At 36.7% G+C, this 21671-nt stretch overlaps 1 protein-coding gene across 2 annotated transcripts; it reads right to left on the reverse strand.

Moving 5' to 3' along the window:
* Nucleotides 1-147: 147 nt before the first annotated feature.
* LOC107011091 (putative serine/threonine-protein kinase) lies at nucleotides 148-19902 on the reverse strand. Of its 2 annotated transcripts, XM_015210428.2 has the most exons (9): nucleotides 19740-19902; nucleotides 19602-19655; nucleotides 19241-19450; nucleotides 18954-19162; nucleotides 1840-1966; nucleotides 1448-1519; nucleotides 1054-1240; nucleotides 796-928; nucleotides 148-648 (listed from the first exon to the last, which is right to left on the reverse strand). In XM_015210428.2, exons 3-9 carry the CDS (start codon nucleotides 19389-19391, stop codon nucleotides 385-387), a joined length of 1143 nt encoding a protein of 380 aa, XP_015065914.1. In that variant the 5' UTR covers nucleotides 19392-19450; nucleotides 19602-19655; nucleotides 19740-19902; the 3' UTR covers nucleotides 148-384. The 2 variants fall into 2 exon arrangements, with proteins under 2 accessions (XP_015065914.1, XP_015065913.1); XM_015210427.2 differs by having other exon boundaries at nucleotides 19602-19902.
* Nucleotides 19903-21671: the final 1769 nt, after the last annotated feature.

Below are 21671 nucleotides of genomic sequence, written 5' to 3' on the forward strand. Positions count from 1 at the left end.
ATTAGACTATGTAAGCTATTCATCCTTCCTCTTAACTTGCATTCAAATTTCAAGTTATCGCCTTAATCCTTGTGAAATAGTAATCTAGCTTACATGGCAGGCAAGCCTGAGATGGAATATGAAGCATTTAACAAAAAGATTCAAAAATTTACGCCAGAAAATCTTCATCTATTATCAACAAATAATTGTTTATGAGAAGGTTTTAAGCAAATCTATGAGAATAATGGGGGAATTAAACAGCTGCCAAGTTCTTTTTTTTTTTTTACAATTAACAAACAGCTGGATGCACCTCTCTTTCCAATCCGGTGTTTCTGTAAATATAATCTGAAAAATCACACGAACAAAAGAATTAATACAACCAAGAAACTTAATTCCCACTGCATCTTATTTTGAAGCCCTAAAAAGTTGACTTCCAAGTGTCACAACTGGAGTTCCTTCTCCCATGATTGTTGTCAAGCTCATTTCTTTCTCCAGTATCCGGTCCAGTTCCATCACCACGTAACTCATGGTAGGCCGCTTTTCACTCGAAGAGTCAACGCACCGGACAGTCAATTGCATGAACTCTTCCATGCCTTCTCTGGTGAAGCTATTGCCCAATCTTGGATCAATGATGGCAGATATGTTTCCAGATTCTTGATAATTCTCTACCTGAAATGAGAAAAATACTCTATTAGCAACTGCATAACTAGCTGAATTACTCAATTGTCTGTCGGGGCACCAATATCCTTGGTCAATAATACATTTGAGAAAAAGAAGTCTTCAAATGCATCAGATTAGTCTGGAAAGCATATATACCCATTCAACTATGTTTACATTCAACTCTGAAGATAGCAAATCCATTGCTTCATGGCCGCTAACTAGCTCCAGGAGAAAAATACCAAAACTGTAGGCATCACTTTTCTCAGAAAATCGTCGGAACTCTCTGACCCTACAGAATTATGAGAAAAAGTCATTGGATCTTCACATCAATCATATCCCTGCTGAGCCACAGAGGAGAAAAGAATGAAGGGAAGATATTCCAAAAAATAAACACTAAAGAAGCAAGAAAACTACTCTGGGGCAAGAAATATTTCATCAGCAGCCACTCGAGAAGATGGGCCTGCAACCTCAAATCTTCCAAGAAAATTGCGTAATCCCGCATCTGCAACTTTAGCTATGAAATTTTCATCCACAAGAACATTTGCTGTCTTAAAGTCTTTATGAATCAAGCGGGGACTTAGCGAGTGAAGATGAGCAAGACCTGCATATATAACATTGAGCGAGAATGAAGCATAAGAACCAATACTGAAAGTATTTCAACTCAAAGAAGTGGATGCAGGGCCCTTAAGTATTGTGAAAGCTTATCTTTGCCAGACCACTACTAGGACAGGCATAATTATTTTCCCAAACAAAAGATAAACCAATACCAGGGGAACCCAAATGCTTCACTGATTTTGCAGAGGATCACCTTTAGCTGCCCCTAGAGCTATAGAAAGCCTATGCTTGAATTCTAGCTTCTCTTGTGTAACATGATCGCCACCTAGAAGAAAAACCCATGAAATGAAGATCAAATAGAAAAAGATATTGCACCTAGCAAAAAGTTCACAATATTCTCTAATTGACTTGCAGTTGAAACCGAGTAACTACTTTTAATTTTTTTTTTTTTCTATGTTGGGGTTGGGGGTGGGTGGGGGGAGAAGAAGCTGAGAACTTGGAAGATAGTCAATACAATGTACTGCAATCAAACTGTTAGAGAAGATGAGGCAATTCCCTAAACAGTCAAAATTTGCCTGAGACAAAATACTGGTAAGAATAAAATGGAAAGGGATGAAACAGAAGTTTTAGTAAAAAGAGGATTACCGTACAAGTGAATGGATACACTTCCATTAGGTATGTACTCATAGACAAGAATCTGCTGATCATTTTCCTGGCAATATCCTAAGAGGCTGACTAAGTTCCGATGCTGAATAGATGAGAGATAGCGAACCTGATAGGAGATAGAGTCTGAATACATCAAAACCATAAACAATGAACACATACTCATACGAACAATCATAAGTCATTTACCTACGACTGATGAGAGGTAAATGATACACCTACGACTGATGAGAGGTATTGATAGTTTACTGCTTACGTACATAGTTGTTGCTTTATAAGCACAGCAGCTTAATGTTTACCATCAGCAGATCTTCAAAGTATATTGGATATATGATATTGGTAGGGAAAAGAATTAGGGCCTTAGTAACAACCCAAAAGATGATGACAAACATGTTGTTAAAGAAATGGACCTTGGAGCTAACTCAACCCCAATATCTAGTTCGAGAGGTGAGGATAGAAGTTCAAAATTTAGAAATAATATTAAATACCGTGACAACCCAGAAATGGAAGTGTGCCTCTGACACTATTAATGGTTGCATATTCAATTGAGCACGTGATTGTGTTTGTACCTGAGCTCGAAAAAGTTTTTCACAGTAATAAAGTCTCCCCCATTTCAGGGGGAATGACTGAAGAGAACTTTTTATTTCATAAAAAGATGCATTGTCATGAATCATGATAACTTAATTTGTCCAGCAAGATAATTAGGACTCCCCATGGTTAGCAAGAATGGAATCAAATAACATAGAGTACATGCTTTATTCCCCACAGTTATTTTCTCAGTATGTGACTACATAACCCACTTCTTTTTCTTTCCCAGTTGCCAGTGGTGCAATGCAATTGATACCACTTCTTTTTCTTCCCCAGTTGCCAGTGGTGCAATGCAATTTTATCAATTTGTGACCCAGATAACCCCTAGGTCCCTTCTCCCATTACAGACACAATCACAAAAAGGAGATGAGTGAAGACTTCACCAAAAATAGTCCTCTCAACATGTCTTTAAGTTTCGTTTCATCCTCCTAATATCCAGGTTCACTAAGATGGTCCAATTTAAGCCGGAGGGACTAAAATGTCGTGAAAGCCAAAGTCTGTGTAAAACACAAAGGAAGAAGGATTCAAACCCGTCAGTCCATGTCAGTTGCAGCTTGGATTTGACATGCCTTATTCACATCATGTTGATCACATAATAGAAGAGTGGTCCAAGGGAAGCAGCTAAAAGATGCTTCAAATATAACAGAAAAAGTTGCTTGCTCATCTTGTGTTTGGATTTGAACTTTTAAGGAAACTGTTCAGGTAAAGGATTAGGGCTAACTGGCGCAGAACATAATTCTCAAATTGGACGGTCTCATCGACAACTTAAAAGGGTTTATCGGTAGTTGGTCACAGTTAAGGAAGGAGATAACGCAATGAAATAATACCATGATTGGGATAAAAGTAACAAATATTTTCACTTGATGATACTCACACGAAGAGCCTCTCTACCTCTGAGGCAGGGGGTCTGCGTACACTCTACCCTCCTCAGACCTCACCCCACTGAATGGGACTACACTAGTTATAATTAGACAGAGAAATAGATGTGGATAGTTTGTCACTGCCTCGTAGAATATCTAGAGAATGTGTAAAGATCCATATATGTTTATATTCATTGTAGTTGAGGAAATCATACAAAATATTCTGTAAGATATCTTAGGATATTCTGTATTTAATTATAAAATATTTAATGAACTGATTAGTATTGAAATTGAGTATCTGCAATATTGTGTGTAGCATATGACTCCAATTAGGAGCATCTTTTGTACTTAATTACTTAATAAAGTCAATAAGGAGTTTTTTTATTTTATTTTCACATGATATCAGAACCTCTAAGATCTCGATAGAGACTCAAATTAGCTTTCATAACCGATGAACAATGCAAGCCAATGTGTGTCGATTTTCTCCTTTTCTTCCTCTTGGTCCAGCACCACTCCTCTCCCAGCAACTGGTGTCACAACTCATCTCTCTGCAACTATTCATGCATTCCTCCTCTAAGGCATTGTTCAGGCTTTGCTCCTTTCCCTAAGATTGTTAATGCAAGATTCATCTTTCCGGCGACTGGCTTTGATATTTACCACGCGATTAATTCCCCTCCTTTAGTGTTATACCTCATACGTCTAAACTACAAAATGACTGATTAGACATTCACGAAATTATCCAAGATCGGGTGAATAAGGTCGACAATGAATAAATATATCAAGTATCCAGTGTACGACTGCATTGAATTAGACTTATGTCCCGAAATTATTTTAGGTTTTAAAATGCTACATCGACGGTTATACCACGTGTCTTTAAGTTACAGTATGATTAGCGAACATCGACAGATTAGTCCGAACTCGAAGGATAAGGCCAAGAATGAATACATATGTTAAGGGTAAGTACTATATGGTAATAGTATGTGGTTATAAGGTTACGGATTGATAAAAGCTTTAACGTTTAAGTTATGTCGAAAGGGATAACATAAATGAATTTTTCTTTATGTGCCGCAAAAGGGTTAACTTTGAACGAGTATATCTCTAGGTTCAAACGAGTTATGTGGTGTACGACTTATCAAATTAAAGGTCTTTGAGTCTACTTACTGTAAACTCCATGATAGGGGAGTAATTGCAAGAATCTTTGAGAGAGAATTTTTAGAGAAAGAGAAGAGAGAATTGTATTGAATGAATCAGTTTGTGTTACATTGAATGTAGACATATTGCTCTATTTATAGTAGACACACAACTGACTCTTTTGTAACCAACTATATGACAGCTCACTGATGCTAACAAACTCAGACTATCAGACAACTAATCAACTTATACAGTTAGCTAACTAATCAACCATACAGATTGCTTTAATCGTTTCCATATATCGACACTCCTCCTCAAGCTTATGGTTGAAATATGTTCTTTATTCCAAGTTGACTTAACAACTGATTATGTTGTGCCTTTCCCAGACTCCTGGTGAGTAGATCAGCCAGCTAATGTTTAGTGTTTATATGCTCTCAGTCTTCAATATGCCTTAACAAATTCTTTCCCTCTCCATGTGTTTATTTCTTTCATTGAAGATAGGGTTAGCAGCAATTTGTATGGCTGTCTTACTGTCACATACCATAGTCACAGGTAGATTCACACTCACATTGACCCCTAGTTCTTTGTACAGACCTATCAACCAAGTTATCTCAGCTGCACATGCAGCCATGCTTCTGAATTCAGCCTCAGCTGAACTTCTAGAGATTGTTTCTTGTTTCTTAGACTTCCAAGAAAGTAGTCCGCCTCCAAATATTACTAGATTACCAGTGACTGACTTTCTAGTCTCCAAATATGACCCCCAATCAGAGTCGCAATAGGGAGTGAGCTGAGTAGTTTGTTCTGCTGGCACCAATAGTCCTAAACCAGGTGCTTTTTGATGTATCTCACAACCCTTAGTGTTGCTTCCATATGTGACTGCTTTGGGCAATGCATAAATTGACTTAATACTTGTGCAGTAAAGGCAAGATCAGGCATGGTCATAGTAAGATATAAAGTAGCCTGCCTACTAGTCTCTGGTACTTTATAGGACTTGTAAGAATAGTATCATTTTCAGCTTGTGCAGGCTTGATAGGTTCATCATACTGAGCAGAGGTAAGTTTCTGATTCATCTCCAATGGTGTACAGGCAGATTTGCCTCCTAATAGTCCTGATTCAGACACCAACTCTAGTGCATATTTCCTTTGTGTCATAAGTATACCCTGACTTGATCTTGAAAATTCAATTCCCAGAAAAAACTTAAGCTCACCTAGATCTTTCATCTTAAACCTTTTTTGAATCTCTTGTCTAGTGTTGCACAGTTGTTGGTGATTGCTTCCAGTAATTAATAGATCATCCACATACAGTGTTATCAAAGGTGAAAAGCGCAAAAAAGCTCTAAGGTATGTGGAGGCTTTAAGCGCAAATAAAGCATGGGCTTTAACAAAAAAAGGCGCAAAGGGAGAAAAGAATAAAATATTTATGTTTAGTCATTAAATTATAAATATGAATGACAAATATATGACCAAAGAAATTGAAAAAAATTATGATAAAGTGAAATATCAATTATTTAACCTCAAATTCTTCATAAGAGGCTCCCTGGCAAGGAAATGTTTGGCTTAGAACCTTGATGACGACACTAAAGCGCACATAAAGCGAGGCGAAGCACTCAACACATTTTGAGCCTTTGCTTTAGGGCATAAGCGCGCTTAAAGTGCGCCTTTGATAGCACTGTCCACATATACCAACACAACCACAGTATCATCATTAGCGTTAGCATGTTCTGTGAATAAGGAATAATCATAATGACTTTGCTTGAACCCCATTTGCACTAATGCCTCAGTCAGTTTAATGTTCCATTGTCTTGGTGTTTCTTTCAAACCATATAATGACTTATGTAGTTTGCAGATCTTATGACAGTCCCCCTGTCTAGTAAACCCACTAGGAATGTCCATATACAGTTCCTCTTGCAAATCACCAAGAAGCAAGAGTAGTCTACTGATCTAACTGCCACCATTTTTGCAACTGCACTTAAAGTCTCACCATAATCTAAGCGTTCCTTCTGACTAAAACCTTTAGCTACAAGCCTGGCTTTGAGTCATTCAACTTCACCTAAAGTTAGGAATTTGATTCTGTACACCCATTTACACCCAATAGGTTTCTTGCCGGCTGGTAAGTCCACAATACTCCAAGTATTATTACTCTCCAATGCAGCCATCTCTAAAGACTAGCAGCAACTTCTTGAAAAGTAGCTGGCTCAGATATAACAGAATAAGCCTGTAGGACTATGAGAAATGATTTGTGATAGGATATGAACAAGCATGACTTTTAGGTGGAGTCATAAAGTTCTACAACCAAAGAGGTGGTCAACTAGCCCTGGTTGGTTGATCTCCTAACTGGCACAACCACATTAGATGGAGCTGAAGGCAAGGAAGCAGAAACTTCAGGGACAGAAGTATCATGTACAGGCACCACAGATGCTGGAGATATAGGATTAAAGAAGCACGCATGTCCTTAAAGGGGAATATGTGTTCGTGGAATACTACATGTTTGTTGACAAAGAAGTTTTGAGCATGAACTTCATAAAGAATGTAGCCCTTTTGAGTGGAGGAATAACCCATAAACACTGCAGGTACAGCCCTGGGTGAAAATTAAATTTATCACCAACTTTGGGACTAGCAGCATAACATAAGCCCCCAAACACTCTAAGGTGTGATACGGAAGGAGGATGCAAATAAAGTTGTTCATATGGAGTGAGTTTTGTAACCTGTTAAGAATGTAGACAGCAGTGGATACACATTTACCTCAATATGTAAGAGGAATGGAAGCTTGGAACCTTAGGGCGCTGGCCATGTTCAAGATGGTTCTATATTTCCTCTCAGCAATACCATTCTACTGAGGAGTATATACACAAGAACACTGATGAGTAATGCCCACTAAATAAAGTTGTTCATATGGAGTTTTGCAGCCTGTTAAGAATGTAGACAGCAGTGGATACACATTCACCCAATATCTAAGAAGGAATGGGAGCTTGGAACCTTAGGGTGCTGGCCATGTTCAAGATGAATCTATGTTTCCTCTCAGCAATACCATTCTGCTGAGGAGTATATACACAAGAACACTGATGAGTAATACCCATATCACTTAGCAAAGATTGTACCTCAGTGTTAAAGACTTACCACCATTATCATTTCTTAAGGTTTTGACATTAGTAGAAAACATATTCTACACATTCTTGAGAAAAACAGAGTACAACCACAGTGTCAGCTTTAGAAGCAATTAGAAAAATCCAAGTATATCTACTATAATCATCCACAATAGTGACAAAGAACCTTTTCTTATTATGAGTGGGCACTCTATAAGGTCCCCAAAGATTACAATGCAGTAGATCAAATACATGTTTGGACATACAGGGAAATGAAATACATCCTTACTACTTAAAGTGCTACCAGCATCATGCTTCTTGATTACATCCACACTTCTTGATAACATCAACAGGAGCTTGACCTAGTCTTTTGTGCCATACATGTCTATACTCAACTTTTGTAACTGAGTTAAAAGAACTGACAAACTTAACAGAATACTATACATTAGGCTCCAGAGCATGATTGCTACTTCTATTGACCAGCAGTTTTGATTTGATCCTTCTTGTAGTATATAGAGTCCATGCTCTTCTTTACAAATCCCCTTCACCTGACCAGTGTAAAGGTCCTGAAACACACAAAATTCAGGGAAGAAGCCTACCATGCATTTCAACTCTTTAGTGATCTTTTACACTGACAATAGATTAAACTTGAAGACAGGCAAGAACAAGACATTAGAGATAGGCCTGGTTGTCAAGTACACAAGTGCTTCCAATATGTGAGACAGCTACATCTTTACCATTGGGTAAGTGAACCTTATTTGCAGTATGAGCAGGAGATACCTTAGCGTTGCCTAAACTGTCCAGGGAGGATGTGATATGATGTGTTGCTCCAGTATCTATTATTCACTTTCTATCTCTATAATCACAAGAAAAAACTTTAAGAGATCTACCTGTACTAATACAGAAGCTACATTTGCAGAAGGCTCCACTGCATTTGTCACGACCAGGTCTGGACAGCAGCTACAGTAGTGAAGAATGCACTAGGATGAGAACCTGCAAGTGTGACTGCATTATTCTGATTATTAGTCCCTCTAACCTCTTGTCCAAGGTCAACTTGATTGGCATACATAGGCTTTCTCTTAGACTGAAAATCAGCTGGATATTCAACAATTTTGTAGCACTGATTCATTGAGTGACCTTTACAACCACAATGTTCACAAACAACAACACTCTTTTTGGCTTTGTAACCAGCTCCAGTGGTATTATTAGCATTATATCCTCCTCCTCCAGAGACAGCAGTGTCACCTCCATTTATAACCATTACGGGATGATAGACCAACATAAGTACCAAGTCATTTTGATGTGCTAGCACCAATACTATAAGTACTATTTTTGCGAGAGTACATAGTAGTGCCTTTTATTACTCCTGAACTAGCAGAATTCACCAAGTTCCTTTGACTCTCTTGATCAATTAAGAGCATAGGCTTTGTTAAGTGTAGGAATAGGACTCATCATGAGAATCTGACTCCTAGGAGGAGAATAGGACTCATCTAACCCCATGAGAACTGTAACAACCTCTGATAATCACAATGCTCACCAAATTTCTTTGACGCAGGACATGGACAACCAGGGCAAGGCATGAAAGCATCATATTCATCCCATAGATCTCTAAGTCGTGAATGATAATCAGCAATAGACAATGTACCCTGAACTAGAGTATGAATCTCTCTATGCGGTTGAAAGATCCTAAAGCCATTCACTGTATCAAATCTTTCTCTTAGATCTAACAAAATCTTTCGTGCATCAAAAGCATACAACATTCATAATCCAACTCAATACTACAGCATTGCATTTCTCCCGCTGATCATGCAATGCAGGCTCAAAAATAGACTTAGGAAACCTACCATCAACAAAACCTAGTTTCCTGCGACCTACAAAGCCAATTCTAAAGGACCAACTCCATAGAGCATAATTCTCTGATCCACAGACAACTGTATGGAGATGAGAGAACTACATGGAGTTTCAATATGTTGAAGGAAGAGAGGATGATTATGGTCGATCACTGGAAACGGTAGGACTTGAAGTGTTACCAGTGCTTGCTGATGGATCTCCATCAACTGCCATTGCTACTTCTTCGAATTGGAGATGTCTTCTTTCGATTCACCTTTACATCTGATGAATCTGAACACCTCATGGAACAGAGGAAGCTCCTACGATCGATAGCTCTGATACCATGTAAACTCCATGATAGGAATGTAATTACAACAATCTTTCAGAGAGAATTTTTAAAGAAGAGAAGAGAGAATTATATTGAATGAATCAGTTTGTGTTACATTGAACGTAGACATATTGCTCTATTTATAGTAGACACACACAGCTGACTCTTTTGTAACTGTTATAAAATATGGTAACAAATCACAGATTGATTCTACAATATTTCAGAATAATAAGAGTTATTGCAAAATATTTTCTTTTATTTGTTTTGATTGATTTCCTTTTATAGGATTCCGTGTAATTGTATAAATACTTTGTATATTCATGAATACAATAACAATTTCTTTCATTTCATTACATGGTATCAGAGCCTAGGGCTCAAATTTCTTTAGAAGTTCGACTCTTTTCCTGGCAGCCTAAAAAAGGGTTGGGTCACTCATTAGGAGTGACAAATTTATCTCACCAGCACCATAAGAAGAGACAGAGGGAGATTTTTTGGCTGGAAAGGACATCTCTAGTCTAGGTGGCAGCGAGTGAACGTCACGCACCACCTGCACCTCATTTCTGTCTTCCACTCGCTAGTGTTTGGTCCAGCATATCTGTTTTTGGCTTACTGCTCCGGCATCTTCTCGTCAATCACGACACATTCTGGTATTCTTCTAGTGTTGAATCTCTATTTGAAAGTTTGTACTTCGTTTCTCTTCTGGTATTCATCTTTTGTTGCTGCTGAGACTCAAAAATTTGGGATTCAGAAAACTGGGTTCAAGAATTGGTTAACAACCGTTGTTCAATTAAATTTAGACATTCTGGTTATAGATTATTTGTTGCTTTAGTTGCTCGTATCAACTATCTGACATGGTTGAATATGATTTGGTTTATTGCACCATACTTCTAGTTTGCTGATTCTACAACACATTGTGTGTTTCTTCAATCTGGTACACTTATTTGAGAGGAACCGGTGGGTTACACTTGTTGAACTCCTTTTGTTTTCTCTCAAGAATTACACTAGATATATTTACCAGAAAAATAACTTAGAAGACAATTCTTGTTTCGACTGATGAGTATGCAAAATTCTCTCATTTTCAAAAATCACTTAAGGAACCCATTACTACATTTGCGGAGTCAAGGAAAACATGTCCTTTCTCCTCAGGTTCCACAAATCACATGACATGTAATTCTAATATGTTTCTAGCTTTCGATCACATAAAACACTTTCTCCTGTAACGATAGCTGATAGTTCAAGTTGTAACATTGTGGGATCAGGGACCGTTAAGCCAACCTCAACTATCACCTTATCATATGTGTTAAGTCTACCAAAGTTGGCCTTTAATTTGATCTCTGTCAATAGAATTATGAGAGATCTTAATTGTTATATCTCATTCTTTCTAGATCATTGTTTGTTTTCGTGATCTTATGACAAATCAAGTAATTGGTAAGGGACATATATCCGATGATCTCTATATTCTTGATGAATGGAAGCCTCGATTTGGCTTCTACTCCTGTGTTGTGTCTCCATTCACAGCACATTGTCGGTTGGGACATCTTTCATTACCTGTGTTAGAGAAGCTTTGTCCCCAATTTCAAAATGTTTCTTCCTTAGATTATGAGTCATGCCAATTCGCAAAAACACCATCACATCTCGGTAGGCCCAAGGTAAATAAGCGAGTTGGGTCAGCTTTTGAATTAGTTCATTCTGATGTTCGGGGACCATGTCTTGTTGCTTCCAAAACTGGGCATAAGTATTTTGTTACTTTTGTGAATGATTTCTCTCGAGTGACTTAGATTTATTTTATGAAGAGTTGTTGAAGTCAAAACTCAATACAGTGTTTCGGTACGTATGCTAAGGAGCGACAATGCCAAAGATTACATGTCGAAATTGTCTCAGTCATTTCATGAGACAACACAGTGTTCTCCATCAGTCTTACGTGTTGATACACCATCTCAAAATGGAGTTGTTGAGAAGAAAAATGGGCATTTACTGGAGACAGCTGGAGCACTTCTATTCCAAATGAAGGTTCCTAAACAGTTCTGGGCAGATGCAGTCTCTATAACTTGTTTTTTGATTAACCGAATGCCATCTAGTGTGCTTGTTGGTAACATGCCTATAGTGTTCTTTTCCGAACAAGTCTCTCTTCCCGGTGGAACCTAAGGTTTTTGGAAGTACATGTTACGTTCGAGATTTTGACCATCTGTTACCAAGTTGGATCCCAAAGCATTGAAATGTGTTTTCCTTGGCTATTCTCGACTTCGGAAGAGATATCAGTGTTATTCTACTGAACTTGGACATACTTGGTGTCAAAAGATGTGGTATTTTCAGAGAGTACCCCATTTTTCTATGCACCTCCCGTTTTTCTACTAGTCAGGAAGACGAAGATGAGTGGTTAGTCTATCAAGTTACCCACGCTTTGAAAGAACAATTAAGTGATGTTCCTCCATCTCTCAATTCTTCTATTGAGCACTAATCGACTATTGCGTTTACAGTAAGTATTGTTAGCCAATTTATGTCAATGCCTACAATCAAACATTGGGAAGCTTAAGAACAAATTCTTTGTTACTTGAAAGGAGCTCCTGGACGTGGCATATTGTATGGCAATCATGGGCATACTCGTGTAGAGTGCTTTGCTGATGCTGATGCTGATTGGGCGAGATCCAGAATTGATAAAAGATCTACAACAGGCTATTGTGTTTTTGCTTGACGGAACCTAGTATTGTGGAGAAGTAAGAAACGAAGTGTTGTATCTCGATCTAGTATTGAATCCGAATATAGAACTATGTCACCGTCTACGTGTGAGATTATGTAGATACATCATCTTATTATCTGAAATTGTAGTGAAGTACTATACACCAGCAAAACTCTGGTGTGACAATCAGGCTGCTCTTCATATAGCCTCAAATCTGGTGTATCATGAAAGGACTAAACACATTGAGGCAGGCAGTCATTTTATTTGTGAGAAGATTCAGTTTCCACAGGCTACGTGAAAACGGGGGAGCAATTAGTTGATTTGTTCACCAAGGCATTGAATGGAACTCGAGTTAGTTATCTTTGTGACAAGCTGGGCATAATCAATATTTATGCTCTAGCTTGAGGGGAAGTGTTACAGAATATGGTAACAAATCACAGAGTGATTCTAGAATATTACAGAATAATATGAGTTTTTTGTAGAATATTTTCTTTTATTTGTTTTGATTTCCTTTTATAGGATTTCATGTAATTGTATAAATACCTAGTATATTCATGAATAGAATAACAACTTCTTTCATTTCATTACAGTAACTAACTATATGACAGCTCATTGATTCTAACAAAATCAGACTATCATCTAACTAATCAACTTATACAGTCAACTAACTAATCAACCACACAGATTGCTTTAATCATTTTCATATATCTTTCGAGCAAGACAAACCACTCGTCCATCCAACTTTAGAGTAGTAATGTGTGTTTTACAACAAACTAGCAGAGCCAAAATTTGGTGTGATGGACATGTGGCACCTCGTGGTACGTCAATTAGAAAAATTGTAATTTATAAATTACAACTTGAGGGTTCATTTGCCTTTAGTTTCAGAATGTTTTGGGGGCTGGAAATCAAGGGCTCTTCATTTCCATCTCTCCCTAGCTTAAGATAAGTTGATTCCTTCAAGAATCAAGTGTTCCTCATCATATATCATAACACATACTTAACCAAGTGTTTTCTTGAAGGCAAAGGTATTGTTCTTGAAGAACACAAAGTGCAGAGACTGGTATTCTTCTTCATAGAGGTATGGCTCCTCTTATCTCCATAAATATGATCCTAAAGATGTTTTTAAGTATAGTTTACAGGCAGTGATGGGAAGTCATGGGTCCAAGTTTTGCCCTTTATGATTCATGTATTTTGCAAGGAAGGAGTACGTAGAGAGTTGTTTTAGTTGTTGTTTAATTGGTTAGCCTCGTAGAAGGCAAGTATATTGCTTGATTAGTGATACGAAATATTGAGTACGAAGAGTGTTGTTAATTTGAAAGTCTCACGAGCTCGACACTCGCATTCTGTTTGTCGAATTGTCAAATGCCCTGGTTATGTTGTATAGTTGTTCATAGTAGCCTTGTTACTGGTTCTTTATTATAGATTGAAGCATCACATGACATTTGATTGTTATAACATGCTAAAGGATTGGAATAAAGTTATGTAAGGCTAAACTTTCTAATTTGGTATTCCGTACGTTTCAAAAAGGATGGTCTAGTTTGACTTGGAATGGAGTTTAAGAAAAGAAAGAAGACTTTTTAATCTTGTGGTTCTAAATTAAAGTTATGTCAAATGTACCAAAATGCCCTTTAATCTTGTGGTCTTAAACATCCCACGTGGAAAGTTAAAGTTAAAGTGTTGCCAAAAAAAGAAAGGGGTCATTCTTTTTGAAACAAACTAAAAAGAAAATAGGGACATTCTTTTTTAAACGGAGGGAGTATTTTTAACGAGTTTCCAGTATGATGTGTTTTTTTCATTTAATGAGCTGCCATGTTACCTAAAATGGTCGGTAGCTCCTCCATGTGAGATTATTATATGTTAAATGAATCATTTGCAAGAATAACGACTACAGAGACTCATAGATAAAGTTCCTAAGTATAAGACTCTTTATTGTCTTCACAAGTATATGATCCATATGCCTCAAATATTTGTGCATAACTATTTGTAAAGCCATATGTTATCCATATTGTAGATATGTTTTACAAGTTTCAAAATGTCAAATGAAGCTTCTTATAGTTCTTTAAGTACAAAACTCTAGTTGCCTTCGATCTATGCTATTAAAACTGCATCGAGTCTTCATGTTAGTTACTCATAAAGTCATATGTTTTGCATGACACATGTATGTATTAAAGGTTTCAAGTTTAATATCATCCGATGAAATCTTTCATGACATCCATATGTATATGCATTGATTAGTTTCATGTTTCTTTAAAAGGTTAATGTGATATTTAAGTTACTGTTCTTTGACTATAATTTCTTAATGATGTTAAAGATATCCTTTAAACTATTGAGTCATAAATTTCACTTGATATTATATTAAGCTGCAAATGTTTTATGCCACACATTATAAGTTGTTAAGTTGTAGACATGTATATATACATAGGGCCACATGAACCAAATTACATACCGTATTTGTTTTGGGAGCATTCTTGGAAACTGGGTATATCCACACATACTGGTGCGATGAGAGTCGTTCCGACAGCTAGACAATTTTCCTCTTTGATTGGGATGTATGTGATAATGTTACATATATGCATATACGGGATATACAAAAATACAAAAGACTTATACTTTTCATCTTGATCTTCTGGAAACAGCTAGCTTTTCCTTCAAAACATCTTTCGTTTCTCTCTTTCCATCAAGTCCACCAAACACATGCTGGAATACTTCTCCACCAATCTTCTTGTGATCCCCTTCTTCCAACTCCTTCCCAACTTATCCCAAATAAACAGAAGAACATGTTCCACAGATTTACAGTTGTTTTGCAATGAATGAACAAGTGACTATTTAATCCTGCCTCTTGCTCACACATAAAACACCTAGAGCAAATCTGAATACCTCTTCTCTGTAGTACTTCGTGTGTTAAACAGGCTCTCCTGACCACCAGCCAGCTGAAACATGAGATTTTGTGAGGTATTTTAAACCTTACAAAACAGTTTCCAAGGCCATTTTGCTGTCATTGTCTGGCTGAAGTTCAAACACCAATAACATGATTCCACAGTAAAAGACCCCTTGCTATGTAGTTTCCATATTGGCAAATCAGAACCTACACATACTCCTAGGAAATTATTTAGAGTCTGCAGCAAATCAGCTACACTATTTATTTCCCAATCATTCATGGACCTCCTAAAAATCAAGTTCCATCCTCGAGGACTCCATACTTGTACCATCTTATCCATCTGTTGCAAGCTCAAGATGTATAGATCTGGAAAGATAGACCTCAGAACCTCTTCCCCAATCCACAATTCATTCCAGAAATTTGTCTTATCCCCATCCCTAATTCTGTACTTCAGGTTGTTATTGAAAGAGGGCCACAGTCTTCTTATTGTTTTCCACACGGAGCATCCAAAAGTACCAGTCACCTCTCAACTGTTCTGGAGCCCATATTTTTGTGAAATGAATCTCCTCCATAGTGCCACATCTTCACAACAAGATCTCCATAACCATTTCTTCAGTAGACTTTCATTCTGTGCACCTAGCTTCTTTATGCCCAGCCCACCCTGTTTTTTGTTAAGGATCACCTTATCCCATTTTACTAGATTGTACCCCTTCTTTGCCCTGCCATAGGAAAACTCTTCTAGCCTTGTTGATTTTCTTCTCTATGTTACTTGGTAGAGGGAATAGACTCCTCATATAGGTAGCTTGGCTGTCCATGACATTTTATAAGAGTCAGCCTACCAACCAAAGATAGATACTAGCTTTTCCATCTTGCTAATTTCCTCACTTTTTTCCAGAACCTCACACCACACTTCTAGCTCTTTATTTTTTGCTCCAAGAGACATTCCTAGGTATTTAGTAGGAAGGGAGGCACTCGGCATCTAGATTCTCAGCTAGGGTCTGCATATTAGGGACTTGGTTCACTGGATAGAGGCAGCTTTTGTGCCAATTGACATGAAGTCCCGAAATGCCCTCAAAGATTGTTAGGATAGCTCTCATATGCCTTATTTGTGTAACTTCTGCATCACAAAATACAAGGAAGTCATCTGCATACAGTAGATGAGATACCTCCATAGCATTGTTCATATTTATGTTAGCACAAAAACCTCTAATCCATCCATTCTCCCTTGCTTTTCTAATCATGAAGTTTAGGCCTTCCTTAGCTAGAATGAACAGAAAAGGCGGCATGGGGTCACCTTGTCGCAGACCTTTCTGTGATTGAAAAAAACCCTCTGGATTACCATTAATTATGAGCGAAAATTTCACAGTGTATATGCAAAATTCAATCCAGTTGACCCATTTGTCGCCAAACCCCATATCTCTCAATACTTTGAGGAGGAAAGCCCAATTCACATGGTCGTAGGCCTTCTCAATGTTGAGCTTGCAAAGCACTCCTGTTTTATTTTGTTTCACCCTCGAGTCCACCAACTCATTTGCCAGAAGGGTCGCATCCATTATCTGTCTGCCCTTCAAGAATGCCATCTGATGTTCGTCCACTAGACTTCCCATAACTGTCTTCAATCTCTCGGTGAAAAGCTTGGCTATGATTTTGTAGACTCCACCAATTAGACTTATTGGTCTTAAGTCTTTTAGCTCTTCTGCTCCATGCTTCTTGGGAATAAGTGCTACAAAGGTAGCATTGAAAGACTTCTCAAAAGACTCATTCTGGTGAAAATTATGTGTTGTTTGCATCAGGTCCTCTTTCAAGGTCGGCCAACATTCCTTGTAGAAGCGTATTGTAAAGCCATCTAGGCCGGGAGGGCTTTGTCACCATCACACTGTTTGATGATACCCAGTACCTCAACTTCAGTGCGTTATAGTACCTTGTTTGATACACTTTTTCGACCAATGTATAACTAATGCATTAGTTATACGCTCTATTGTGTATTAAGGTATGTATTACTAATACCATGAATCTCTAGATTAGTAATGCAAGGGATTTAATGCATGATAATGCATGGTTAAAGACACAATTATCCCTTACATTTTTGCCACCATAATTGTGGAGGATATTTTTGTAAATTAATATTTTTATGCAATGATGCAATTTTTAAAACACCAAACCAAACAATGCATAAAGAATTTCTATGCATAATTAATGCAAGCGTAACTATTACAAGCATTACTAATACACTCTATTTAGAATTATTTTTATACACTCTACCAAACGACCCCCTAGTGTTCTTTGTCTCCACTGAGTTTTAAAAGCCAAAAGCTACTTAAAATAAGTCAATCCAAACACCCACCTATATACAAGTACAATTCCATTGTACTAACATCACTTGTTATAATGTCGGGGGCGCTACGCTGCATTGCACTCATACTGCAGGTTTAGACATTCAAAACATCCAAGTCTCATTAGATATCTGTTTCATCTATCAGTTGTTGGTTAGTGAGCTCCATTCTACCTGGCTAAGTCAAGTCTAGAGTTCCTTTTTGATTATATATGTATTTGTATAAAAAGTTTGGGTAGGTCGGGGCCTTATACCGACCGTATGGCAGTTGTACAGTTTCCAGCTCATTCATAGAGGCTTCATACACTTGCATTGATGATTCCAATATGTGCAAATGTCATGTCTGCTATACCGCGCTCATGTTCCAGGCCAGGTAGCCTTTCTATGTATCTACAGTTCCATCTTATCAGAGCACGTCATTTGTACATGGTGGATCCCTTGCCAGGAAGCGCTGTTGTATATTTTCTACATTTCCAAATTATGTCCATGTGCTATAGCAGGTTGCACAGTTCATACAGAGCTGGTCCGCCTCAGGCTAGGTTTGGGGCTTGACATCTAGACCTTGAATATATTCTCAATGTTCTGCAATTCAAGTTGTGCTAATAATGTCCTCGAGATTATAACACCTTCTCTCTTTTCAGTGATGAAGAATATATTCCTTTTGTATTTAGTGCAAGAAGCACTTTCTCTCGGGATGTAGTTACTAACAACTTTCTGGAGGACATAATTCCAATATCACTTTCTTTTAAGTGATAGTACATCATACAGCGAGATTTCAAAGTCAATTCTCTGTGTTCACAAGAAAAGCAAACTCAAATTAGCTTTCCCACTTTGAGATTGAAGGGGCCTAAGGAATATCGAGAGAATATGTTGGAGCTTTCCAATATTCAAAGACGCTGGATTGCACCCCGAACAGTTAGGTGTTGTTTGTGGAGAACCATAACGTTTTGTTGGTTTTCTATTTCATTTGGTATATTTCTTATATTCAGGTTATTCACTTTGCTAAGAGGAACGTTTGAGAGCTTTTGCCTAGTGAAACTGAATGCCCTTGAATTCTGGAATTTCTGCACTACTATGAATCTAATAAGAGCAAAAAGAGGTTGTGATATGAATTAGGTAAGTAAGCCTTAAAGAACGGCCATTCAATTAGCAAGTGATAAAGTCATAAAGGCATGAAAGTGATAAGCTCTTTGGGGGTTAACTGATGCATTTAGTGCCTTCTGTCTGTTGATTATAGCAGATTACCATTTTGGTCATTCAGGCTCTAGTTAAATTTACTGTAGTCACTTCTAAGGAAGATGAATGAAAATTTGAATAGTATGATCTAAAAAAAGAAAAACTCAAACAATATGTGCAGTAGTTTCCATAAGATGTACATAGTTACTATTACCTCATCAACAAATTCCTGACTAGGAACAGCAGATCGCCTTTTTATTGCTACAAGCATACCATCATGAAGCAATCCCTTGTACACCTCCCCAAATTTGCCTTGGCCAATTAAACTCTTATCACTAAAAACTTTTGTGGCCAAAGACAATTCTTCTATGTGGAAGCGTCTGGCATCTTGTGAGGTCAATTCAACCCCAGCATTTTTTCCAACTGCAAGTGATTCGGATTACTTGAGGAATTGGGAGAATAATACGACATTTGTTGACTTAATAAGAAGTGAGATATGACCTTGAACAGATGGATCAGAAGATCCTGTGTCGGAAGTTGTTGAAATAGACCTTTTACGAAAAATACAGAAGCAACAAATGAGAAGCAGAATCCCCACCAATGCCACGGCTCCTGCAGCACCTCCTACAATTGCTGCAAGAGTCCTTGACATTTGGCGACCACGAGCACTTCAGCTGCAAAGGTTGGGATATATATTTTGACACATTGAAGCTGAAATATGAAAGAGGGAATTAATCCTAATATTAACATTGTGATAAAACCTAAAGCAACAAAGACACTCACTAAAAGTAGCATATCTGCGATAAAATAGTTAGGGCACAGCACATAGAAGATAACGATACTAAGAATAAGAGAAGTGAACCTGATGAATGGATTCGAGACTTTATTGGCATTTGATTCCCTCCCACATTAACGACTGAAACTTAATCGCTGATGTTAGTTTAATTTATTAATTTAATAGACAAGGAAGGAAGGGATTTCTTATTCTCATAATCATCACCATTGATGCCGACAGAAAGCAACCTGGCGCCGACAGATAATTAGTCCTTCTGCAGCTCAACAAAATTTAAATATACTCTAAAAGTGTTTTTCCCTTTTTAAAAAAAAATAAAGTGTTCTTCAAACAGCAACTCTTTTGTGGGTTGTAAAGTATCATTCCCCGCTACTCCAACTAATTTTCTTGTCCACATTTTTTTATTCTTAGTATTATTTTTCTGCTAATGCTCTTCTTCTTTTCCTTCCGTGGAAATTATATTATTTCATCTAATAGGGAAAACTTCTCCTAACAGTATAAAAATATATGAATTATATAATTATATTTTGATCATATTAATAATACTAGTATTTTACTTGTTAATATATTTTACAAACATGAAAAATTTATATACTTATTAATATTATAATATCATTGACTAATGTATAATTTTTTAACAAAAAATTATAATGGTATATATATATATATATAGATAGATAGATTTACTATCAATTAAACGAAATTTTTAGTTTTAATGATATTAATACAGTATAAGATAGTAAGATATTAATTTAGTATTAGTTAAGCAAGATTAGTTAGGGGTATATAATGTAATTATTTAGTGGAGTATGAATGTAATGAGATATATGTTTGTAATTATTTAGCTTTTACGGGATATTTACTTGGTTTCCCCTAAACAATGTGTATATATATTGTCAATCTTTTACTAAGGGCCCCTTTGGCCATAGATTTCCCCAGTAAAACTTGGAGAAAAAAAACTTAAAAATATTGTTTGTCCATGCACTTTTTTATTATTTGGCTTTTTTGACAAATAACTCAAATTTTTAAATATTAGTTTTTTCGAGTATTTGGATCAAATCTCAATATTTGAAAATTTTTTAAAATTTAAATCTAATACCAAACTTTTATCTTTTACAAAACACTCTATTTATTAACACCAACCAAATCAATTAACTCTTCATCTGCCAACTAACTCAATTAATAAGCTTTTCCATTATAAAGAGCATATATGCATGAATTTTCTTTAGATTGATGCTTGAATTGATTTGTATGAATCTGTTCTCTTGTCTAGTTTAAAGAGTTATGAGAGATAAGAATTTTTTCTCCTTGTGTTTTATTTTATCACTTGACAGGTGCAACTAATTTTTTGTGCTTGTTTTTTAAGTTTTATAATATCCATTATTTCTGAAGCTGGTTTTGAGACTTCCGACAAAAACTCTTTGACTTCACCTTTTCCGGTTAACAGGTAATATATTTTTAATCGTATTCGTACGTCTTTCATTTTTAGTTAAAGGTATGCTTTCAAATTTTGTGCACTCTAAAAAAAAATAAGTTTCGCATATGATGTGTTGTCATATTGATGTTTTTTGTATAAACTCAAAAAAATAAATAAATCACGTGGTTCAACTGCTGATAAATGGACCGATGAAGAAATATCAATCCTTATAAGTGTCATGTATGATGATGCAAGGAAGTTTGGATTTGAAGGTTATGCCATCAGTGGTCCACGATAGGTAGAAGTTAGGAATGAGTTCTTTGAGAAAATTGGAAATCGAGATAAGTTTGATAATGAAAGTTCGAACTCAGTGTACTTTTACATTAACACCAAAGCAGTATTTAGTGAATATGAAAGTGATGATATGATTGTTGATGAAAATGACGAAAATTTTGATCAGAGTAACAACATCGCTTCACCTTTTCGATCATCTAATTTGAAAATATAAGCTCATCGAAAAGAGATTGTTCATAGTATATGGGAAGATTATATTAAAGAATAGTTTGAACTTTTCTAGAAGAGAAGGCAGAGTTTTATTTCCTTCTATTTTTTCTTCTTTTTTCAAATTCATATTAGTTGTATTTTTATTATCACGATTTGTACTAGTCTCTTTTAACAATGCAAATATTTACTATAATGATACTTGTTAATTTGTTGTAGAA

Source organism: Solanum pennellii, chromosome 2, assembly GCF_001406875.1.
Source record: "Solanum pennellii chromosome 2, SPENNV200".
Lineage (NCBI taxonomy): Eukaryota > Viridiplantae > Streptophyta > Magnoliopsida > Solanales > Solanaceae > Solanum > Solanum pennellii.